This window comes from Cydia fagiglandana, chromosome 26 (genome assembly GCF_963556715.1).
Source record: "Cydia fagiglandana chromosome 26, ilCydFagi1.1, whole genome shotgun sequence".
Taxonomy (NCBI): Eukaryota; Metazoa; Arthropoda; class Insecta; order Lepidoptera; family Tortricidae; genus Cydia; species Cydia fagiglandana.
This window is the reverse complement of record NC_085957.1, coordinates 4,101,116-4,127,907: the sequence shown is the minus strand read 5'-3', so window position 1 is coordinate 4,127,907 and position 26,792 is coordinate 4,101,116. Positions and strand designations below refer to the sequence as shown.

Below are 26,792 nucleotides of genomic sequence, written 5' to 3'. Positions count from 1 at the left end.
TATTATTTTTAACGTCAAAAGCGCCCTCCAGACTATGCGCGTGAATCGCGGGCGAAGCCGCGAACGCGAGTGTGGAGTCTAGTTCCCTGATATGCGAAATCGACTCCAGACTCGCGTTCGCGGCTTCGCGCCGCGATTCGCGCACGAGTGTGGAGCGGGCTAAACTTCTATTAAATGCACTGCGTAGTTCTATTATTTATTCTGTGACTGCGTTGCATGTGCTATCAAAATCGTTGCAGACTTCTCTTGGTCTAACTCTAAAGCGCCCTCCAGACTATGCGCGTGAATCGCGGGCGAAGCCGCGAACGCGAGTGTGGAGTCTAGTTCGCTGATATGCGAAATCGACTCCAGACTCGCGTTCGCGGCTTCGCGCCGCGATTCGCGCACGAGTGTGGAGCGGGCTAAACTTCTATTAAATGCACTGCGTAGTTCTATTATTTATTCTGTGACTGCGTTGCATGTGCTATCAAAATCGTTGCAGACTTCTCTTGGTCTAACTCTAAGAAAACCACATGCAAGGAGTACTGCCGGCTACATACGTAACGATAAATCGTTGCGATAAAACTGTGCAGTCCGACTGTGCGATAAATCGAACGTTCCTAGTGCCTCCACACGCCTCCGATATCGGCGTCGGTCGTCAGTTCTCCGCAGAAGCTCACGCAAGAAACATGTTATCCATGTCATCAAAGTTAATATGGAAGTTTAGTTTTCTTAAATTTTCTAATGTTCCGCGCAACTTTCTTATTTTTTTCTGTCATAAGAAACTTCTCCTGACAATAACCAAACAATATATGACAATGTATACAGGCAGAGAGTGTGGAACTGCATCTTACGCTACGTCTTACGTAGGCGAACAACGCGCGAACGCGGCGCGGCGAAATCAATCCTTTGATGCCCATAGAAGTGTCCTACGTAAGCGATCTCGTTGCGAACGCGGTGCGGCGCGATTTGCGCGCGAATGTCAGGCGCCGCGCCGCGTTCGCGCGTTGTTCGCCTACGTAAGACGTAGCGTTACCGAGCATCTTGAATAGATTTTCAAAGGAATTACTAAAACTTATAGAAGGACGGACGTGTCTATTCGTCCAGCAAGAAATATTATTAAAAAATACCTAATTAAAATAAGAGGGCAGTATACCGAAATCACCGAATTATATGACCTATTATGCTATTATGTACCTATAAAAAATATTAATTATATATAAATATTTAAAATAAGACTCCTTAACTCAAAAAATCTTTTAAAGTTAAGATTAGTAGTTAAGCTTGATATTATATGATGTGCATATTTTACTGAAATAAACAGTTTAAATTTAAATTTATTTATTTTTTGCTTGACCAACTTTAAGACAAAAAGAATTAGCGAAATTGGTCCAGCCGTTCACGCGTGATGACGTGACCAAGAGAAATATGGATTCATTTTTATATTTTTCATTACATTTTTCATTATTTACTTGAGGAACGAACGTGCGCACACAAGCAAGCTACGTGAAGTACTGCCGAAATGACCGATCGCCATGCATCCACACGCAACGATAAAGCTGTGCAGTTCGCTTCGACAACGATTTTTCTGATATAATTTGCAACTGCCACCGATCAACGATTTATCGTAACGATTTGTCATACACACGGTTCGATTTATCTGCACAGTCGGACTGCACAGTTTTATCGCAACGATTTATCGTTACGTATGTAGCCGGCATACTGCTACGAACATAAAGTCAGTAAATAAAATGTATACTATTTATTAGGGTTATAGTTTTATTTCACTCGGAAGGAAAAACACGTGCATAACGTGTTTTTTTTAAATACACTTAAGACTAGGTATACAATATTTTGTCAAACTGCAGTTTGTTGGCGAATAGTCGTAGAAATAATATTACATCTAGAAATAAAGAGTAAAACTTAACAGTTCTAAATTTCACTTAATGTTTTATTAACAAGTCAATAGGCTACAGGTAAAATAAATTTAGAACAAATAACACAATACTTAACTATTTTATTTAGGTATTTGGCATTTATTTATGCGATGAGCACAGATATTTGTTCCTGAGAATCCTGAGTCATGGATGTTTTCTATGTATTTGTATATTATATATATCGTTGTCTGAGTACCCACAACACAAGCTTTCTTGAGCTTACCGTGGGGCTTAGTCAATTTGTGTAAGAATGTCCCTATAATAATAATATTTATTTATTTATTATTTTCCACCAATATGCCATCTGTAAGCCTAAGGTTGCCTCCAGAATCTCGCGAACTAAATTGACAGGTCAATGTGCACAAATGATACCACAGTTTGGCCAGTGCTGTTCACATCGATATTTTCAAAAAAAGTTTGAATTAGAGAATATCGCGAGAATTCACCGATAGCGGCGCTACTGTTGCGCGGTCAGTTAAAATGAATCTTTAAGTAATTTAAATTATTTTACAAATGTTACTTGGTATTTGGAAAATTGTGCAATTGTATAGACTATAGTAGATACAAGGATATTGGATAAACATATTGTAGGTAATTTAATAAATATTTTATTATATTTGTTAGGAAAACTTACATTTAGAGTAACAAGTTGTAACATAGAAACAGTGATTTTGGCTCAAAATACAAATAAGGCCGACCCAGACGGGGAAATAAGATAAGATTTCTCATTTATTTTGTGTGGTGTGGACGTAAAAATTAAATCGTCTCGGTGATTGGTGATTGTAAAGAAGACCAGTCCCTAAACTGGACATTCAAGTTGACAGTTCGGTCAGAATTTAAATACAGTTAGACCAAATAATGTCTGCAGCGATTTTAATAGCCCACGCAGTGCAAGTATTATTTTAAACGTCAAAATCAGTTGCACTGCGTGGGCTACCAAAATCACTGCAGACTTTATTTGGTCTAACTTTAATTATCGATCAATCTCATCTACCGGCCACATTGTATAAAATTAAATCACCAATTTTAGGTTTATGGCGACAACCGCGCGCTCTTGATATAAACAACTTGCCCCCAAACCTGCATATTAAGAGCCAACAAGAGTGCTCATATCGCCATACAAACGTACACGACTGTTTCCTCCGTGGGTTTTGATGCTAAAGCAATGATTTTTTTCAATTGTCAATATCTGTGTCGGATCGTTTTCCTTTTTTTGATATTTTTGTTTTTTAAGGCGCTAGAACCTTTCAAAAATGGCCAAAATGGCCTCATTGACTATGCCACAATGAGAGGCGTAGTATTCAAAACTGATCTAGACACGCGGCAGCGTGTCAAGCCAAGTTCAAGCAAAGGAACTGGCTAGCCAGCGCCGAGTGTAATATTACACGAACCACTTGGTGCCACTTTTGACCCTTCTATAACTCAAAACATCTTTGACGTAAACACATAAAACTACGTGTGTTTAATTATATCCATAAGGATATCTAGAAGCCCAAATTTCATGAAGCTAGCTCAAACGGTTATAAAGGTATGAAGGTCAAAAAGTCGTAAATTTTAAGACTGACTTATGACTTATAGTACCTAAACCTAACCTACTTCCAGATGACCTAGAAGGATGAAATTTGGAATCCAGCTTGGTTATTGTGTGTAACCGTAGGAAAAAATCTAAAAATAAAATAAAGTTAAAAAATAGGGGGGGTCCCCATACAAAAAAAACACTTTTTATTGGGACTGACATATAAGTACCTAAACCTAACCTACTTCCAGATGACCTAGAAGGATGAAATTTGGAATCCAGCTCGGTTATTGTATGTAACCGTAGGAAAAAATCTAAAAATAAAATAAAGTTTAAAAATAGGGGGGGTCCCCATACAAAAAAACCATTTTTTATTGGGACTGACATATAAGTACCTAAATCTAACCTACTTCCAGATGACCTAGAAGGATGAAATTTGGAATCCAGCTCGGTTATTGTGTGTAAGCGTAGGAAAAAATCTAGAAATAAAATAAAGTTTAAAAATAGGGGGGGTCCCCATACAAAAAAAACATTTTTTATTGGGACTGACATATAAGTACCTAAACCTAACCTACTTCCAGATGACCTAGAAGGATGAAATTTGGAATCCAGCTCGGTTATTGTGTGTAAGCGTAGGAAAAAATCTAAAAATAAAAAAAGTTAAAAAATAGGGGGGGGGGGTCCCCATACAAAAAATAAAAAATATTGTAGCGTTGGAACCGTTACAAGCAGATATTTGAAACTACCCCAATATATGTATCATTATATTTGCTATATTAAAATAAAGTTTAGTCAAAAAATAAGTGGTGTCCCCATACAAAAAACTTGTAATACGCTCTAAACAACCGGCCAACGGTGTGTCGTCGGCGGCGCGCGGCACCACATAATTATACAAAGAACAGAAGTAAAAACCATACAGCGGAAACACAAGAAAAAACATTAAATCTCAATACCTGCCTAGTTTTCTTTACAAAAAGTATTGATATCCCACCAAAAACATAAATGTAAAAAAGGAGAGCCAAGTTCAATACAAAAATTATGCTTGGCTGTGGGGCTCGCCGCAAAAAGAATGGAGATCTAAATGAGTGCCACTGCCAAGTTCTATGCAAAATCCAAATATGTATTTATAGGAACAAAATAACATTATAAACAAGTATTAAACTCTATTTCTTTGCTTTATTGGATACCTATAACAATTGCTGTTATTTAAAAAAATGTGAGATCTTAAAGTAGGTTAGATTTGGCTTGGCCAGGTTTTATCAGAATTACAATATATATAAAATGATTGATATAATGAAAACTGGCCAAGTCAAATCTAACCTACTTTAAGATCTCACATTTTTTTAAATAACAGCAATTGTTATAGGTATCCAATAAAGCAAAGAAATAGAGTTTAATACTTGTTTATAATGTTATTTTGTTCCTATAAATACATATTTGGATTTTGCATAGAACTTGGCAGTGGCACTCATTTAGATCTCCATTCTTTTTGCGGCGAGCCCCACAGCCAAGCATAATTTTTGTATTGAACTTGGCTCTCCTTTTTTACATTTATGTTTTTGGTGGGATATCAATTAGCCAAAAAAGCAAAACGGTCCGGCGCAGATAATTTCATAATCATTTAGATTTCCAAATTTGGTTACGATTAGTTACGGTTTGGAGGAGGAAACAGTCGAGTACGAAACCTCGATTTTCGAGATTTAAACGCAGGATTTTTCGCCTTGTCCTTATCGCACTTAGTTTTAGGAGCCGCTTCCGTTAGCGAGATGGGTATATTTACCTAAAATACTTGAAACTCAGCTCCTGTTTCGTCTTAACATTTAAATTTGTCAGTTTCACATCCGCACCTCCTGATTTGATTGGTAACGTCACAATCTTACAATCGAATCAACCACTTTTCTCGTCATATTCATACAAATCGAAATCGTTTGTGACCCCTTTATAATTATCACATGGGTAGTAAGTGCATCTTATTTATCGATATCAATTTATCGACATATACCCGTGACTATTTTTTCTTTGCTATTCCTGGTATCATTTTATTTGTCAAACTCATGTCAATTTAGTTCGCGAGTTTCTGGAGGCAACTTGTAGTATGTAGACAAGGAACAGTGAAAGAATTAAATTACCGACGCTTTCGTACCTTGTCACAGTGACAATCAATATGAAAGTCGCTAGAGACCTCATACTATTGTCACTGTGACAATGTAGAAAATGGGGAGGAAATTAAATTCTTTGATCGTTCCTAAAACATTACAAAACCTACAGTGTAATAATAAATAGGTCAGTGTAACTATGGCTGCGTTTTTCTAAAGATAGACCTTATTCTACTATTATCGTGATGGCATCAAGACCTATCCGGTGTATAACGATGCGGTCGTTTCTTCGTCTGTCTTTCTCTTGGTCTCCGCCTCCGACACGTCGAGGCCGCTCTCGAGGCCTGAGAACAACACTACCTGTTAGTACTTGCACGTTTCCAGTAGTGTTTTGACTACCTGCACTGCAACCAGTATATTAATACACTGCGTTTTTTTGACTATTAGAATTATTTCTGAAAGATTCTAGTCTAGTATTTTTTATACTATTTTATTTTAATGTATAACGATCTTATTTTGAAATTCTTATTATTAAATTTGATTTGTATTGTGTACCTATAATAATTGTATAAGTTTAAAGAATGATAGTCATAAAATGCTATGCTAATTTGCTTAAGATGATATATTGTTAGTTATACTTGAATAAAGACGATTTTGAAATTTTAATATTGAAATTCGAAAACAAGAAATGTAAAGTTGTTTTACAGTACATATGGTGATAATTTATCGTGAGCGGCGTCACTAGCCTGGAGGAGCGGCGACACTAACCTGGAGGACCGGCACTGGGCCCCGGCGCCGGCGTGAACTGTAGCTGCGCGTAAATGTGGTCGTGCGCGGCGTCACTAGCCTGGAAGAGCGGCGTCACTAACCTGGAGGAGCGGCATCACTAACCTGGAGGAGCGGCGCTGGGCCCCGACGCCGGCGCGGACAGTAGCCGGGCGTAAGTATGGTCGTGCGCGGCGTCACTAGCCTGGAGGAGCGGCGTCACTAACCTGGAGGAGCGGCGCTGGGCCCCGACGCCGGCGCGGACAGTAGCCGGGCGTAAGTATGGTCGTGCGCGGCGTCACTAGCCTGGAAGAGCGGCGTCACTAACCTGGAGGAGCGGCGCTGGGCCCCGACGCCGGCGCGGACAATAGCCGCGCGTAAGTATGGTCGTGCGCGGCGTCACTAGCCTGGAAGAGCGGCGTCACTAACCTGGAGGAGTGGTGCTGGGCCCCGACGCCGGCGCGGACAGTAGCCGCGCGTAAGTATGGTCGTGCGCGGCGTCACTAGCCTGGAAGAGCGGCGTCACTAACCAGGAGGAGCGGCGCTGTAAGTGTGGTCGTGCGCGGCGTCACTAGCCTGGAAGAGCAGCGTCACTAACCTGGAGGAGCGGCGCTGTAAGTGTGGTCGTGCGCGGCGTCACGCGCGTCGCCGTGCGCGGCGAGCGAGGGCCGCCTGCTGCTGGCCGCTGCTCCACCATACTTTAACTCTATTCACAAAAAGGTGATATTTTTGTATGAGTTTATATCACTTTCTGTTGTCCGCAGTCGGACTTGGCTCATACTTGTCAAAATAATTGAGATGGTATGTAAATCTATACAATAACAATATCAAATATACATCGTACATATTCTTTATTCAAACAAACACTTGGTATAAGTTTACAGCTGCAGGATGCCAAGACATACGATTATACCTTCTATAGTCTCTCTGCTTTGCCTAAGGTTGACTGGTAGAGATTGCTTTTGGCATTAAGTCCGCCTTATGTACGATAAGTTTTCTTTTGTGCAATAAAGTTAAAATAAATAAATAGTCTTCTCACCTTTGTGCTGCCCTTCGAGATCTGTGCGTCTCTTGTGAAGTATCTCAACAGGATGTGTGCATTTATGGTTCTGTAAATTTATTTTATAAATGGTAGCATAATTACACTGGCCACATTTGTGACGCTTTTCATCATCGTGTATAATTTCATGTTTTCGTACAGCATCTTTGTCATCACTAGCATAGCTGCAGTGACCACATTTGTATTGTTTTTCGCCAGTGTGACGCTTTTCATCATCGTGTATAATTTCATGTTTTCGTACAGCATCTTTGTCATCACTAGCATAGCTGCAGTGACCACATTTGTATTGTTTCTCTCCAGTGTGATGCTTTTCATCATCGTGTATAATTTCATGTTTTCGTACAACATCTCTGTCATCACTAGCATAGCTGCAGTGGCCACATTTGTATTGTTTCTCTCCAGTGTGTTTCTTTAAATGGATTCTACTTAGATGAACCTTCAAAGAACCTTTAGTACGGCTAGCATAACTACACTGTTCACATTTGTAAGGCTTGTGACCAGTGTGTGTTCTTACATGAGCATTCAAATTTCCTTTGTGGGTACTAGCAAAACTACACTGCTCACATTTGTAAAGTTTTTCACCAGTGTGTCTTTTTAGATGAGCCTTCAAATGACTTTTATGGCTGCTAGCATAACTACACTGGTGGCATTTGTAAGGTTTTTCATCAGTGTGTGTTTTTAGATGAACTTTCAATTGACCTTTCTGGATGCTAGCATAACTACACTGCTCACATTTGTAAAGTTTTTCACCAGTGTGTCTTTTTAGATGAACCTTCAAATCACTTTTATAACTGCTAGCATAACTACACTGGTGGCATTTGTAAGGCTTGTCGCCAGTGTGTGTTCTTAGATGAACTTTCAATTGACCTTTCTGGATGCTAGCATAACTACACTGCTCACATTTGTAAGGTTTTTCACCAGTGTGTGTTTTTAGATGAGCCTTCAAATGACTTATATGGCTGCTAGCATAACTACATAGCTCACATTTGTAAGGTTTTTCACCAGTGTGTTTTCTTAGATGAACTTGCAAATTAGATTTATTGCTGCTAGCATAACTACACTGGTGGCATTTGTGAGGCTTCTGGCCAATGTGTCTTTTTAGATGAGCCTTCAAACACTTTTTAAGACTGCTAGCATAACTACAATGATCACATTTGTAAGGCTTGTCGCCAGTGTGTCTTTTTATATGAAGCTTCAATTGACTTTTATGGCTGCTAGCATAACTACATAGTTCACATTTGTAAGGTTTTTCACCAGTGTGTTTTCTTAGATGAACCTTCAAACAACTTTTATGACTGCTAGCATAACTACACTGGTGGCATTTGTAAGGCTTGTCGCCAGTGTGTGTTCTTACATGAACATTCAATATTGCTTTTTTTACACATGCATAACTACAGTACTTGCACTTGTAAGGTTTTACGCCAGTGTGTTTTCTTACATGAACCTTCAAATTACCACTATCGCTGCTAGTATAACTACAGTGCTCGCATTTGTAAGGCTTGTCGCCAGTGTGTGTTCTTAGATGAACTTTCAAATAACTTATATGGCTGCTAGCATAACTACATAGCTCACATTTGTAAGGTTTTTCACCAGTGTGTTTTCTTAGATGAACTTGCAAATTACCTTTAGTGCTGCTAGCATAACTACACAGGGCACATTTGTAAGGTTTTTCACCAGTGTGTATTTTTAGATGAGCCTTCAACTGACTTTTATGGCTGCTAGCATAACTACATAGCTCACATTTGTAAGGTTTTTCGCCAGTGTGTTTTCTTATATGAACCTTCAAATTACCTCTATAGCTGCTAGCATAACTACAGTGTTCACACTTGTATGGTTTCTCATTAGTATGTTTTCTCAAATGCCTGGTGAACCATATTTGTGTAGCTGTTGTATATTCACAGTGGGTACATTGGTATATTTCAGGTCTACCCCTTGGTTTCATCCGAGGAGTTTGCCCTGCAACAAAAATTATTTATTTTACTATATTAAATACGAGTATATATCACGTTTTTCAGATAATATATTATTCACTCATTAGTCTTGGCTTGATTTATACTAACAAACTAAATTTCAGAAAAGTAACAGACAAATATCATACAGCCTGTACGTATTAAACTAGTCGAGGCAGATCCTAAACTTTAATTACATCCCATGTGATCTAGAACCTGGCACCCGTATATATCTCAATTCTTTTGCTGGCAAAGACAACAACAACTCATATTCTTAATTTTGAACTTGGCTCTCATTTCACACTTATGTTTTTGATGGTATATATATCTGTTCTTCCTCGCGTTGTCCCGGCATTTTGCCACGGCTCATGGGAGCCTGGGGTCCGCTTGACAACTTATCCCAGGAATTGCCGTGGACACTAGTTGTACGAAACCGACTGTCATCTGACCTTCCAACCCAGAGGCCCTTATTGGGATTAGACCGGTTTCCTCACGATGTTTTACTTCACCGAAACTACTGCGCTACTACTGGTAAACATTAAATAATATTTCGTACATAAGTTCCGAAAAACTCATTGGTACGAGTTGGGGTTTGAATCTGCGATGTCTGGACACAGAATAAATAATAGTACTACCGTACAGAAAGGAAACTTCCTGCAAAAACGAAGTTTGACAGCGGTTCAGGGTCGAATCATGCTGTCCCTTTCTAATATATGGTACTTTCCCTTTCGGCTATTTAGGGTTGTCAAAAATCAAGTGATTATCTTATCTGTGGTCGTGCACGCAAAAGGAAGTCAAGTGGTGCCAACCCTAATAATTGCTCGGAGCAATGCTGAGCCGAGCGGAGCCGAGTTTGATCGAAGTCAGGAGTGTCGCACCCCTGGTCTGGATTGCAAGTTGCACGCTCTTACCGCTAGGCCTACTTGAATAAACTATTTTTTATCTTTATCTTTAATATTCAAAACATCAATTAGGGAAAAGAGTACAAAAGCACACTACTAATAAATCATTTCAGCAGCTTTACTACCTTGTCTCCGGCCGGCCCGGTCTGTGCTCCGAGTAGTGCGCAGGGTGTCCACAACGAGACGCTCCAGCCTCACACTGCAGTCCCTCAGAAGGGGCCCCCCGGGGACAGTCTCACATGACTGCTTCACTTCTGTCCCCAGATTGAAAGCTGAAACCACCCTCAGATTAAAACAACAATTGTTCATTTTACACAATATAATTTATTTATATATTTATTTTTCACCTCAGCAGCTTGAACAAGGGTACTTTGCTTCTTAAAAACAAGTGAGCAAAATGCGATTTTGCTGAGTGAGACAAAATGTCATTCAAGTGACCTTTATAGTCAAATGTCATTTCAACATGCGGGGTCTAATACAAGTTCGATATACTTGGGTTCTATTATCTCTGTCCCTCTAGGTATGTTCTCACTGCTTAGGGTGAAAAATTTTGTGTACTACACGAGATCAAAGTTATTTACATCTCGTGCGCTTTTGAATTCCTTACTACGCTCAAGATTCTAAATTATTATGGAATCTTTCGCTTGCACGGGACTCAAAATGAGCACTCGAAGAAATATCAAACTTTGATCTCTTGTTGTACAAATAACTATTTCACCACACCAGCTCGGAAAGAATTACTTTGCACTTCAAAAACGAATAGCAAAGTTGCATTTTATCCACATGTGAGTGTGAGGCAAAGTAATCAAATGCAAATTTTGAGTTGGCTTCTTATGTTTGCTGGTAGACATGACTTTTAATGATGATTTTGGATGATAAATATTTAATAACATTCATTTGGATTTGATTTGGTTTGATTTTGTTTGATATTTTACATTTAATATTTGCTTCGGGTTGGTGTGGTGAAAAATTTTGTGTTTCACTCGGGGGCAAATTTTGTTTAACCCTCGTGCTTTGAAACCCTCGCGACGCTCAAGATTCCATTTTTCGGAATTTTGGAATCTTTCGCTTGCTCGGGTATCAATATTAGCACGAGCGGTTAAACAACAACTTTGCCCCCGAGTGAAACAAATAACTATTACTTTGATGTTTCAACACATCGGGCGCTGCAGTCCACATTGGGATCCCCTGTTCCAAAGACATATGTAACTCTGTATAAGATGAATAAAGTCTAAGGAAAAAATATGCCTCGGGAGTCAAGAAAAAGTCATTCTCGGATAGATGGCACCACACCTTTGGCCTATGCGCAGCTAGACGGCGTTCACGACACCATTTGCTATTTAACAATTTTAACACATATCAGTGAAAGAACATGGGTCAAAATCATATCACAATAATAAATAAAAATGATGAAAATCTCATGAAGACCGAGAAGGACAAGTCCAGTAAGTACCTAGACTTGGCGGTATCGTCTTGGGTCGTCCCATTCGTTATTCGTCAAGTTCTTAAATTAGTCCTATTCTGCTTTCGTCACTCATTCTACATTTGTCACAATCATCGGTGGCTTTCAATGTAGAATGCGTGATGAAAGCAGAATAGGACTAATTTAAAAACTTGATGAAAAACGAATGGGACTACCCAAGACAATACCGACTTGGCTCACAAGATAACCGCCATGTGGGATGTTGATTGAACAATCATTGTCCCGATAGTCATTTCAGTGAACGGTCTAATAGCAAAGAGTCTCGACCAACACCTTGAGAGCCTTTCGCTAGGTGGTTGGATCAAGGGTCAGATGCAGAAGGCGGTGATTTTGGATACGGCGCAGATAGTCTGCAGGTTCCTCTCTCTGCAGCCCTGACCACCAGTAGCTTGGGCCTTGCTCTGCTGCTGGCGGCACCCTAGGTTAGGTATTTTATAATGTGTTTATATATTTTTTGTAAGTGTTTTTATATTGTATGTTTATACTCACATTGTAAAATCCTAACATAAGAGTCAAGTTAAATAAAGAAAACAAATAAAAATAAAAATAAACATTTTTACCATAAATGGCATTAAATTTACTATGACTACAAAATTTACCATGACAGTAACTTTCTACACTATCTATACTATTTGCCTGTTCTAATGCATATTTGCTATTTCCTGTGGCCTAATGATTTTACAGCTTCATGGTTAGTTAGAACCCAGAACTGACCTGTTGGTGGTCGCACGCCGCGCCGCTCCACCAGCACGGGGCCGAGCACGAGCTCATCTTTCTTGACGTGATCGGTGTACAGCGCCGCCGCCGCGCTCACGCCGGCCGACTCGTCTTTTACATACACATCGTCCAAAGGCTCAGCTTTCACACACACTCCCTCGAACGTGGTCTCTGCTTTTTCACACACATCCTCACAGGGCTCAGCCTTCACGCAGACACTCTCAGCGACGACAGCAGACGACTCCATCGTCAACTATTACTTAGCCAAAGAGTATAATAATATAGTAACTATTAACACTTCGTTTTTAACGTAAACGTAAAGTAAATGTAGGACCTTTGTTCGAAGAGGATATTGTTACAAATCCATCCAAAATTTATTCAACACTATAAGTATTCAACAGCTTACGCAGGCCGCACGCTACAATAACATTCATTCGATTTTTTTGTTGTCATTTGTCGTTGTCAAATTTGACATCTCGAGTTTTTTAATTTATTACGTGCATTGGCAACTTGGCCATCAGGGCCCAGTTTTATAAAGTTACAAGTTTACAGGCGTTTACTGGCAACACTTGCTCCGTTTTTTACAGTTTGCGTTTTAAGCCCCCTCCAGACTATGTGCGTGAATCGCGGCGCGACGTCGCGGAGCGAACATATCGCGAAGTTGACGTATGACTCCACACTCGCACACTTCACGGCGATTTCGCAGTTTGGTTTGCGGCAATATGGCGGAAAAGCATCAGCTGATCGAGTTTAACTGTTAGTTATCTATGGCATCATATGTGATTTAGCTGTTTTTCCATTTTGTTTTATTGTAAAACCGTAAAATATAGCTGCTTAATATAATATAATCATAATATAATTCATTGTTATCTTGCCACAGAGGAGCCAAAATATTGTGTAATGTGGAGTCTTGCAAGTTCGCGCTTCGCGTCTCCTTTGACGCGGGCCGAAATACCGACAAAAAACGGAGAACAAGGCGCGAAGGCGTGAACAATCTGCGAAATCGACGCCACACTTGCGTTCGCGGCTTCGCCCGCGATTCACGCGCATAGTCAGGTTACAGGTACAAGTGCCTGTAGCTCAACCATAGACGAAAATATGGGAGTTTAATAGTTTTTAACTCATAATCGAACAAGCGTTTTATAAAAATATTGTAAATTACCAGTGTAGATTGGTACACTTGTAACAAAAACTTACATACGTCTTGAGTCCTGTAACAGCACAACAGCAGCTACTTGTGTAGTATCTCAGTGATTCGCTCTTTCGCTCGTAATTCTTAATTTTAATTAAAATTATTCGTTTTCTAAAAGATTTTAAACTTTACTCTTTATTATACTCTTTATTTTTTTATTGTTAGGCACCAACGCCAACGATTGTGCCAGGGCATGCATACTTTTCCATGCACTGACCTTATCCTGAAAGGGATAAGTTCGCCTTTGTACAAAGGCGAACATGAAAGAACACACATCATTAGTACTAATGATGTGTGTTCTTTCATGTTTTATGTTTCTTTTTGTACAATAAAGTATTTTACTACTACTACTACTACTACTTATCAGTTTTTGTTAAGAGCGCTCTTACAAGAAAAGTCGAAATAATGCAAAATTGATGATACTAGTCGACGAAATTCAGGACTTTGTGCTCATTATTAGAAACAATGAGTACTTGTTCCAGTAAAAGCGTCTTCTTATCTTTTTAAATATCGTTGTAAATATTAGAAAAAGGACTTATTAAATTAGTAATGAATTTTTTTCTGATGGTCGTTTCCGAAAAACCCCGTGAAGCACTGAACGGCAAGCTCTTATTTGGAAATGTTGAGAAGTTTACTCTGCTAAACCTGGCTATTTTGTATTACTAATACCCTGTACTTTAGGCATATCAAACGATATTTTTCCTACATACCTTTGAGAAAGAGAAAATCAAAGTAAAACGAACTCAATTTTCTCTCCGAAACAAGTGTCAATTTCTACGAAAATCTACTTAATATCGAAGTCATTTTCATACTCAAGTAATCTGCAACGTTTGCTTATACTGTTGGTATACATTAGTGTTTATGAAATTCTACTATAATTTTTTGGCAATTTTTTGAAAACTACTCTATATTACCGATGACGCGCGCTCGCCAGCTCAGCAGTGTTGCCAGATGGTCACAAAAGTCACATTTTTCGTGAATTTTGGCCTTCTCGTGTGACATGTGCGTGACTTTCGATCATGAGGCAATTTTTGTGACTTTTTAAGCTAGTCGAATTTTGGACAAGTTTAATTCTGCAATTCGTATTATTTAGGAACGCAGTGAACGTACCCAAGTTGACACTTGCACTGGCACTTTGACGTTACATCCACCATCAAGTTTATTATAATAGTCGTGGCAAAATGAGACTTGTTACCTTGACATGACGGTGTTATTTAGTTTGATAGTATACCTAGTAATTATCTATACGCCTCTGGCGGCCTCTGATTCGATCGGGCAGTTTAATCTGATTGGCGTAAATTTGACTAATCTGAATACGCCTTAAATCGGAGATTGACGCCAATTTTATTTCTGATCAAATCAGTCGATTTGTTCATCCCGTCTGGATACCGCTTAAAGGCTCTCGTGATTGTTCAAAAACTGATAAGAAAGTTGCATTTTATCCACATGTGAGGCAAAGTAATCAAGTGCAAATTTTGCTGGTAGAATTGATTATTTTCAGGAACAAAAATATCAATAGATTTATGGTGATATTATATTAGTACCCCTAAATTGAAAAAATGCCCCAAAAAGAAAATACTGGCGTCACAAATTGGTATTCTTGCGCCCGTACTCCGTTTTATCGGTAATATCGGTCATAATCGGCGATTTAATTCGGCGAGCCAAATTGGCGTTTGCGTCCGCACGTCCTGATTCGATCGGGCAATTTAAACAGATTGGCGAAAAATTTACTAGTCTGGATACGCCTTAAAATTCATGAAATCGATCACAAATAGCATTAAGTATGAAAATGTGTGTTTCAAAAAGAATAATTTGGCCAAGTCCGAGATAGCTCGAGGCATTTAGTGTTCCGTACGGCTACCATCAGTTTGGCATTGACATAAACGATATCGTGAACGTAATTTACTTCCTATAGGTATATCTCTTTCGCACTAATATATCAGTACGAGCGAGATGCATAGAAAGTAAATTACGTTCACGCCCACGGTAGCGTTTATGTCAATGCCAAACTGATGGTAGCCGTGCCGCTCGCATCGTTACATTTTACAGGGGTTGTTTGCCTGTTTTTAGGATACCGTATTCAACTACACACACAGAACAATAGTACAAAGTGTCTAAGTGCGAAGGCCGAAGGCCGAGCTTTAGCAAAATGTCATCGCTTTAGCACAGAGCAATAGTACAAGTGTCTAAATATGAAGGCCAAAGGCCGACCTCCGCGTAGCGCGAAGGCCCGAAGCGTCCAGGATGTCAGTGCTTTAACACAGAACAATAGTACAAGTGTCTAAATGCGAAAGCCGAAGGCCGAGCTCCGCGTAGGGCCGAAGGCCCGAAGCGTCCAGGATGTTAGTACTTAAACACAGAACAATAGTATAAGTATCTAAATGCGAAGGCCGAAGGCCGAGCTCCGCGTAGGGCCGAAGGCCCGAAGCGTCCAAGCTGTCAGTTCTGTGTTTAACCACTGACATCTTGCAGGCTTCAGGCCTTCGGCCCTACGCGGAGCTCGGCCTCCGGCCTTCGCATTTAGACACTTGTATTAATTACCTGTGTTTAGAACTGACCTCCTGGATGCTTCGGGCTTTCGGCCCAATGCGACTTCAGCCTTTGGATCTTGCGACTTAGACACTTGTACTTAAAAATACTTGGAAAAGTTACGGGAGGCGCGCGTCTGTCGGACGCTTCGGATCTTCGAATCGCTCCTTCGGCCTTTGCATTTAGTTAGATTCTTGTACTATTGCTTTGTGTTTGAATACCGAAGTCGAGCATCTCGCGAATGCTTGATGTATTATAATAATTTAGAGTAAGGCCAAGCGCGCACCACGATTTTTTGTCCTGCGATAATTTTGTCGCAGAGATGCAACGTATGTGTATATATGTTAGTGCGCGCATATGCGACAAAAAAATCGCAGCGATTTTAAAATTGTGATTTGTCACATTTTTCCGCGATTGTCGCAAAGTGATTGCAGAATGCGGAGTTGTATGGCCCCGCGCGCACTATGATAATAAAATCGCACCCCGGCCGGACCTCAGTCGGCATTTCGCTCTCCAAACCCCAACATCTCGGCACCTGCATCTCCAATGGAGTCTCAAAATGAGACGCTAGATGTTGACCATTTAATTATGGAAATAGACGGGGATCACCTTTGTGTTATAAATGTTAAAATACAGCAATCGCATATTAAAGACACGTTTCATGACAAGCGACTGGTACGAAATCCATGTTGAGAATGAACAAATCGTCGACTTTTTCATCGCAGTGCGCGCAGTGAATTTTCTGCGATATAATGGCGATATATTACAGCGCGATTCTAAAATCGTGTCGCAAAAATTAATATCGTGGTGCGCGCTTGGCCTATAATACCTTAAATGTATACTCCTTCATTTTGAATTTAGAACTCATTATTATTTTTTATTTGATTTTGTTTCTAGTTCTATGCCATATATATAGACTTTAATATTATTTAGAACTGCTAAAGAACAAGATCGGCTTACTTTAAATATTTCGTCAGTTTTACCTTTGTTTCTAAAAACTGTGATATTTAACTGTCATATACTACGAGTATTAATGTCTTCCAGAATTATTTTCTCGTAACAGGACTGAGGGGCTACCGCGAAAACCGAAATTCGCAATTTGCGGGGATCTTTCTCTTTTAATCCAATGAAGGCGTAATTAGAGTGACAGAGAAAAATGCTCGCAATTTGCGAACTTCTATTTTCGCGGTTATAGCCCTGAATCTTGTTGCTCACCGATCCGTTCAAAAATATACATAAGTACTGAATATAATTAATAGATATTATAATTATACAATTAATACAGAAATGTAATGGTACTTAATGAAAAGGAATACTGTGTATATTGTTTCGACGAATCAGATACTCTCAATAAAATCTATACATGAGGCTAAAGCTGTTCATAAATATTAAATGACTTTATTATCTCTATACGCCTTACTAACTCTATGTGTCCTATTGTGAAAAAAAAAACACAACGACAGTCAAGAACGGAATTCTTAATTTGAATTTTTCAGATTTTTGAAATGCTTAGTCCATTGGTTGGAAAGCCCGTTCGAAATTGAAACTTATTTGCAATATAATAAGGTCGTATTTTGTAGATCTCTCTCATACTTATAGTAGGCTATTGAGATAAAATTAAATATCCCACAAAAATAAGCAAGCAGAATTAAACTTTGTGTCAAAGACATAAGTCATAAATTTCAATGCCAAAGTTTTAACTAAGGATGTTTCTCGCCTAATATGAATTGACCAGTGTAAGCATCAGTTAGCTAGCCCTAAGCAACCAAAGGTCAAGCTGCAGTTGAAAAACTAATAAAGATAAAGTTAAGCTGATAATTTTCCCGCCGTCTCCATGCTTCTTTAAGTTGGGTATTGACTGGTCAGCTGCCTGTTAGCTATAGTTTTCGCGAAAATCGCCAGGACAGAGGTGAAAATTTTTGTATGAAAACTTGCAACTTAAAATGCATTTTTTGACGTAACTATTGCAGTCTAAAATGAAGTCAAAATCAGTCCATCGACTCAATTTTTTGCAAGCTTTCTAATGGTACCCCACACGATTCTTACAAATGAAAAAAGTTTCAGCCTAACCCCTCTCAACCCCCTAAATTTCCCCCTTTAATAAGAAATAAGCAGTTTTGACTTATTTACAATATGAGTGGTGGTAATTGCTATAACTGTTCCAAATTTTAGGTATCTATGTCAAACGGTCTCTGAGAAAAACGTATTTAACTGATTTGCAAGACCGAAGTGATCCCATAAGTGTTCCGTAAACAAAGTTTTGTACGGAACACTAAAAATCATATAAAGTTAGTAGATTTTTTGTGAAATATATTATTTCTGAATCTGAAAATCGATTTAAAGTTGGTCAAGCAGATCTTGTCAGTAGAAAAAGGCGTCAAATTTGAAAAATGTAGGCGCAAAGAGATATCGTCTCATAGAAAATATGAATTTCGCGGCTTTTTGTACTGACAAGATTTGCTTGACCAGCTATACCTACCCATACAATACAATAATATAAAAATGTGACTTAAGCAGCAAAAACGTGACTTTTAGGGAAACGAAACGTAACTTAGGACTCCAGAGCCCTGGCAACACTGCAGCTCAGTGCCGCGGCAGAGCTTGTACAGGTAGGACGTGTGTCGGTCGGCTCCGCACATTTTCAACGGCGACGACGAGGTTTTTTATCATTGTGTGCGGCGGGCGCCGTGTAAAACGCTATGCTGTGTGCGTGTAAACCGCAACGAGAGACTTTGATCCTAGCACTGTTTTTATAGTATTATAATTTATAATGGTACAGTTTAATAAACTACCGGACAGGATTAAAAATATTTGAAACGACCTGACATTCTATATGTATTTATTTGACTCAAGATAGTACTCAGGGTCTGATGATGGAGCCGGAAGGTGGTCACCGGTACCAATCAACCATGCAACTAAACCACTTTGTGTTTAGGCTCGTTTTATTCATCTCAACAAGATCTTTGACACAAGATAGTACTCAGGGTCTGATGATGGAGCCGGAAGGTGGTCACCGGTACCAATCAACCATGCAACTAAACCACTTCGTGTTTGGGCACGTTTGATTCGGCTCAACAAGATCTTTGACTTAAGATAGTACTCAGGGTCTGATGATTGAGCCGGAAAGTGGTCACCAGTACCAGTCAACCATGCAACTAAACCACTTCGTGTTTAGGCTCGTTTTATTCGTCTCAACAAGATCTTTGACACAAGATAGTACTCAGGGTCTGATGATGGAGCCGGAAGGTGGTCACCGGTACCAATCAACCATGCAACTAAACTACTTCGTGTTTGGGCTCGTTTGATTCGTCTTAACAAGATTTTTGACACAAAATAGTACTCAGGGTCTGATGATGGAGCCGGAAGGTGGTCACCGGAACCAATCAACCATGCAACTAAAACACTTCGTGTTTGGGCTCGTTTGATTCGGCTCAACAAGATCTTTGACTTAAGATAGTACTCAGGGTCTGATGATGGAGCTGGAAGGTGGTCACCAGTACCAATCAACCATGCAACTAAACCACTTCGTGTTTAGGCTCGTTTTATTCGTCTCAACAAGATCTTTGACACAAGATAGTACTCAGGGTCTGATGATGGAGCCGGAATGTGGTCACCGGTACTAATCAACCATGCAACTAAACCATTTCGTGTTTGGGCTCGTTTGATTCGTCTCAACAAGATCTTTGACACAAGATAGTACTCAGGGTCTGATGATGGAGCTGGAAGGTGGTCACCGGTACCAATCAACCATGCAACTAAACCACTTCGTGTTTAGGCTCGTTTTATTCGTCTTAACAAGATCTTTGACACAAGATAGTACTCAGGGTCTGATGATGGAGCTGGAAGTAAACACGATGTGGTTTAGTTGTATGGTTGATTGGTAATGGTGACCACCTTCCAGCTCCATCATCAGACCCTGAGTACTGTCTTGTGTCAAAGATCTTGTTGAGACGAATCAAACGAGCCCAAACACGAAATTGTTTAGTTACATGAGAGACTGGTACCCGTGGCCACCTTCCAGCTCCATCATCAGACCCTGTGTATCTTCAGTTTCTTGTAACTTGTTTCTTGTAAATAAGCGAGTACCTATAATTTCTTTCGAGTAATATACGTTCATAAGTACGAGTATGGGGCTATTCATAAATTACGTCGTTTCAAATGGGAGGAGGGGGGGTCTGGACATCGGATGATGGTAGCATGACGTAGGAGGAAACAGAGTCATCCGAAGCATGATTTTTGGATGATTTGAGGGATGGGGGGGTCAAAAATAGATGACGTAATTTATGAACAGCCCCTATGTACATTTGCACTGCATTTAGTATTTTCGTACTTACCAAATAACAGTTTTAGGACTTTATAAGTTAAGTACAGTTAGTGTTGTTATGGTTAATTTCAATATGCTTCGCGAAGGATCAAGAATGTTTAATCCATCATTGTAGTGCGAGTGTGGTAGAAGGGATCGGAATACTGAGCTCGCACGGCCTGCCGCAGCGCATAAAATACCTAAACTCGCTCAACCCCGAAATGTAATAGCACTCTTAATGTATCTGAAATATATAGTAAATAGGAAATAAAATGACAATATGTTTGATATTGATTTTATTGATGATTCGTTTTATTTTACATATCTACTAGGAAACAGAAAGGGATTGGTGCCGATATTTGTCGTTGATTTATTAGCATTCGTCTCTTTATTTAAGTATAGCGCATTCACATTATGGTAAAGTGTACTATTCATAATTTTCGATACACATCGTACTTATCTTTGAGTCGCTACCGAAACGATACATTTTAATGTAATGTGAAACAGTACTTATTTAGTTATTAAGCCCCCTCCAGACTATGCGCGTGAATCGCGGCTTCGCGCCGCGATTCGCGCACGAGTGTGGAGGAGGCTTAAGAGACATTTATGCTGGCCACATACGTAACGATAAATCGTTGCGATAAAACTGTACAGTCCGACTGTGCAGATAAATCGAACCGTGTGTATGACAAATCGTACGATAAATCGTTGATCGGTGGCAGTTGCAAATTATATCAGAAAAATCGTTGTCGAAGCGAACTGCACAGTTTTATCGTTACGTGTGGATGGCGATCGGTCATTTCGGCAGTACTTCACGTAGCTTGCTTGTGTGCGCACGTTCGTTCCTCAAGTAAATAATGAAAAATGTAATGAAAAATATAAAAACCGGGCAAGTGCGAGTCGGACTCGCGCACGAAGGGTTCCGTAGCATAATGAAAAAAAAAATGCAAAAAAAACGGTCACCCATCCAAGTACTGACCCCGCCCGACGTTGCTTAACTTTGGTCAAAAATCACGTTTGTTGTATGGGAGCCCCATTTAAATCTTTATTTAATCCTGTTTTTAGTATTTGTTGTTATAGCGGCAACAGAAATAGATCATCTGTGAAAATTTTAACTGTCTAGCTATCACGGTTCGTGAGATACAGCCTGGTGACAGACGGACGGACGGACGGACGGAAGGACGGACGGACGGACAGCGAAGTCTTAGTAATAGGGTCCCGTTTTACCTTTTGGGTACGGAACCCTAAAAATGAATCCATATTTCTCTTGGTCACGTCATCACGCGTGAACGGCTGGACCAATTTCGCTAATTCTTTTTGTCTTAAAGTTGGTCAAGCAAAAAATAAATAAATTTAAATTTAAACTGTTTATTTCAGTAAAATATGCACATCATATAATATCAAGCTTAACTACTAATCTTAACTTTAAAAGATTTTTTGAGTTAAGGAGTCTTATTTTAAATATTTATACATAATTAATATTTTTTATAGGTACATAATAGCATAATAGGTCATATAATTCGGTGATTTCGGTATACTGCCCTCTTATTTTAATTAGGTATCTTTTCATAATATTTCTTGCTTGTCTATTCGTCCGTCCTTCTATAAGTTTTAGTAATTCCTTTGAAAATCTATTCAAGATGCTCGGTAAGATGCAGTTCCACACTCTCTGCCTGTATACATTGTTTGGTTATTGTCAGGAGAAGTTTCTTATGACAGAAAAAAAATAAGAAAGTTGCGCGGAACATTAGAAAATTTAAGAAAACTAAACTTCCATATTAACTTTGATGACATGGATAACATGTTTCTTGCGTGAGCTTCTGCGGAGAACTGACGATCGACGCCGATATCGGAGGCGTGTGGAGGCACTAGGAACGTTCGATTTATCGCACAGTCGGACTGCACAGTTAGCCCTATAGCCTCCTCCACACTCGTGCGCGAATCGCGGCGCGAAGCCGTGAACGCAAGTATGGCGCCGATTTTCGCAGACAGCGAAATCGACTCCACACTCGCGTTCGCGGCTTCGCCCGCGATTCACGCGCATAGTCTGGAGGGGGCTTAATTCCCACGGGCGCTTTTACAACGCGCGTTAAAAAAGCGTTTGAATGACACAAATAGATACATGTGTATTTATTCACACGACAGCGATGGCGCTTTTATCACGCGTTGTTAGATTTTCGACTTACAGCCTTGGTCGTTAAATCGAATTTAGAGTGCGGACAGATTCAAGCGCTTTTTTAACGCGCGTTGAAAAAGCTCTCGTGCGAATGGGGGCTTAAGAGAAAGTTTATTTATATATACCTACTATACTTATACTTGATTTCGCAGGTCTGCGATCTCGAGTCCACACTAGCGTTCGCGGCTTCGCGCCGCGATTCGCGTACGAGTGTATGTAGAGCGGGCTTGTGTTGAACTGTATGTGTATAGACAGACCGAGATATGTCTGCAACACGATTTCGAAAGCACACGCAGTCACAGAATAAATAATAGTACTACCGTACAGAAAGGAAGCTTCCTACAAAACCGAAGTTTGACAGCGGTTCAGGGTCGAATCATGCTATCCCTTTTTAATACATGACACTATCCCATTCGGCTATTTAGGGTTGTCAAAATTCAAGTGATTATCTTATCTGTGGTCGTGCACGCAAAAGGAAGTCAAGTGGTGCCAACCCTAATAATTGCTCGGAGCAATGCTGAGCCGAGCGGAGCCGAGTTTGGCCGAAGTCAGGAGCTTCGCACCCCTGACGCAGTGCAAGGTTAGAGTTTAGACCATGACAAGTCTGCAACGAATTTGATAGCACCCGCAGTGTAAGTGTTATTTTTAACGTCAAACTTCTATTAAATGCACTGCGTAGTTCTATTATTTATTCTGTGACTGCGTTGCATGTGCTATCAAAATCGTTGCAGACTTCTCTTGGTCTAAACTCTAAAGCCCCCTCCAGACTATGTGCGTGAATCGCGCCGCGACGTCGCGGAGCGAACATATCACGAAGTTGACGTATGACTCCACACTCGCACACTTCACGGCGATTTCGCAGTTTGGTTTGCGGCAAGATGGCGGAAAAGCATCAGCTGATCGAGTTTAACTGTTAGTTATCTATGGCATCATACGTGATTTAGCTGTTTTTCCATTTTGATTTCTTGTGAAACCGTAAAATATAGCTGCTTAATGTAATATAATCATAATATAATTAATATTTATCTGGCCACAGAAGAGCCATAATAGTGTGTAATGTGGAGTCTTGAGCCGCCTCCAGACTATGTGCGTGAATCGCGGCGCGACGTCGCGGAGCGAACATATCGCGAAGTTGATGTATGACTCCACACTCGCACACTTCACGGCGATTTCGCAGTTTGGTTTGCGGCAAGATGGCGGAAAAGCACCAGCTGATCGAGTTTAACTGTTAGTTATCTATGGCATCATACGTGATTTCGCTGTTTTTCCATTTTGATTTCTTGTGAAACCGTAAAATATAGCTGCTTAATGTAATATAATCATAATATAATTAATATTTATCTGGCCACAGAAGAGCCAAAATAGTGTGTAATGTGGAGTCTTGCAAGTTCGCGCTTCGCGTCTCCTTTGACGCGGGCCGAAATACCGACAAAAAACGGAGAACAAGGCGCGAAGACGTGAACAATCTGCGAAATCGACGCCACACTTGCGTTCGCGGCTTCGCCCGCGATTCACGCGCATAGTCTGGAGGAGGCTTTGCAAGTTCGCGCTTCGCGTCTCCTTTGACGCGGGCCGAAATACCGACAAAAAACGGAGAACAAGGCGCGAAGACGTGAACAATCTGCGAAATCGACGCCACACTTGCGTTCGCGGCTTCGCCCGCGATTCACGCGCATAGTCTGGAGGAGGCTTTTAAGAAAACCACATGCAAGGAGTACTGCCGGCTACATACGTAACGATAAATCGTTGCGATAAAACTGTGCAGTCCGACTGTGCGATAAATCGAACGTTCCTAGTGCCTCCACACGCCTCCGATATCGGCGTCGGTCGTCAGTTCTCCGCAGAAGCTCACGCAAGAAACATGTTATCCATGTCATCAAAGTTAATATGGAAGTTTAGTTTTCTTAAATTTTCTAATGTTCCGCGCAACTTTCTTATTTTTTTTCTGTCATAAGAAACTTCTCCTGACAATAACCAAACAATATATGACAATGTATACAGGCAGAGAGTGTGGAACTGCATCTTACCGAGCATCTTGAATAGATTTTCAAAGGAATTACTAAAACTTATAGAAGGACGGACGAATAGACAAGCAAGAAATATTATTAAAAAATACCTAATTAAAATAAGAGGGCAGTATACCGAAATCACCGAATTATATGACCTATTATGCTATTATGTACCTATAAAAAATATTAATTATATATAAATATTTAAAATAAGACTCCTTAACTCAAAAAATCTTTTAAAGTTAAGATTAGTAGTTAAGCTTGATATTATATGATGTGCATATTTTACTGAAATAAACAGTTTAAATTTAAATTTATTTATTTTTTGCTTGACCAACTTTAAGACAAAAAGAATTAGCGAAATTGGTCCAGCCGTTCACGCGTGATGACGTGACCAAGAGAAATATGGATTCATTTTTATATTTTTCATTACATTTTTCATTATTTACTTGAGGAACGAACGTGCGCACACAAGCAAGCTACGTGAAGTACTGCCGAAATGACCGATCGCCATGCATCCACACGCAACGATAAAACTGTGCAGTTCGCTTCGACAACGATTTTTCTGATATAATTTGCAACTGCCACCGATCAACGATTTATCGTAACGATTTGTCATACACACGGTTCGATTTATCTGCACAGTCGGACTGCACAGTTTTATCGCAACGATTTATCGTTACGTATGTAGCCGGCATACTGCTACGAACATAAAGTCAGTAAATAAAATGTATACTATTTATTAGGGTTATAGTTTTATTTCACTCGGAAGGACAAACACGTGCATAACGTGTTTTTTTTTTAAATACACTTAAGACTAGGTATACAATATTTTGCCAAACTGCAGTTTGCTGGCGAATAGTCGTAGAAATAATATTACATCTAGAAATAAAGAGTAAAACTTAACAGTTCTAAATTTCACTTAATGTTTTATTAAAAAGTCAATAGGCTGCAGGTAAAATAAATTTAGAACAAATAACACAATACTTAACTATTTTATTTAGGTATTTGGCATTTATTTATGCGATGAGCACAGATATTTGTTCCTGAGAATCCTGAGTCATGGATGTTTTCTATGTATTTGTATATTATATATATCGTTGTCTGAGTACCCACAACACAAGCTTTCTTGAGCTTACCGTGGGGCTTAGTCAATTTGTGTAAGAATGTCCCTATAATAATAATATTTATTTATTTATTATTTTCCACCAATATGCCATCTGTAAGCCTAAGGTTGCCTCCAGAATCTCGCGAACTAAATTGACAGGTCAATGTGCACAAATGATACCACAGTTCGGCCAGTGCTGTTCACATCGATATTTTCAAAAAAAGTTTGAATTAGAGAATATCGCGAGAATTCACCGATAGCGGCGCTACTGTTGCGCGGTCAGTTAAAATGAATCTTTAAGTAATTTAAATTATTTTACAAATGTTACTTGGTATTTGGAAAATTGTGCAATTGTATAGACTATAGTAGATACAAGGATATTGGATAAACATATTGTAGGTAATTTAATAAATATTTTATTATATTTGTTAGGAAAACTTACATTTAGAGTAACAAATTGTAACATAGAAACAGTGATTTTGGCTCAAAATACAAATAAGGCCGACCCAGACGGGGAAATAAGATAAGATTTCTCATTTATTTTGTGTGGTGTGGACGTAAAAATTAAATCGTCTCGGTGATTGGTGATTGTAAAGAAGACCAGTCCCTAAACTGGACATTCAAGTTGACAGTTCGGTCAGAATTTAAATACAGTTAGACCAAATAATTTCTGCAGCGATTTTAATAGCCCACGCAGTGCAAGTATTATTTTAAACGTCAAAATCAGTTGCACTGCGTGGGCTACCAAAATCACTGCAGACTTTATTTGGTCTAACTTTAATTATCGATCAATCTCATCTACCGGTCACATTTTATAAAATTAAATCACCAATTTTAGGTTTATGGCGACAACCGCGCGCTCTTGATATAAACAACTTGCCCCCAAACCTGCATATTAAGAGCCAACAGGAGTGCTCATATCGCCATACAAACGTACACGACTGTTTCCTCCGTGGGTTTTGATGCTAAAGCAATGATTTTTTTCAATTGTCAATATCTGTGTCGGACCGCTTTCCTTTTTTTGATATTTTTGTTTTTTAAGGCGCTAGAACCTTTTAATAAATGGCCAAA

The 26,792-nt window shown here is 39.6% G+C and overlaps 1 protein-coding gene across 1 annotated transcript; it reads right to left on the bottom strand.

Moving 5' to 3' along the window:
- Window positions 1-4,925: 4,925 nt before the first annotated feature.
- Window positions 4,926-9,302, bottom strand: LOC134677598 (zinc finger protein 260-like). Its single transcript, XM_063536071.1, has 3 exons — window positions 7,333-9,302; window positions 6,892-6,999; window positions 4,926-5,872 (listed from the first exon to the last, which is right to left on the bottom strand). The coding sequence occupies exons 1-3, from the start codon at window positions 9,293-9,295 to the stop codon at window positions 5,787-5,789; spliced, it is 2,157 nt and encodes a 718-aa protein (XP_063392141.1). The 5' UTR covers window positions 9,296-9,302; the 3' UTR covers window positions 4,926-5,786.
- Window positions 9,303-26,792: the final 17,490 nt, after the last annotated feature.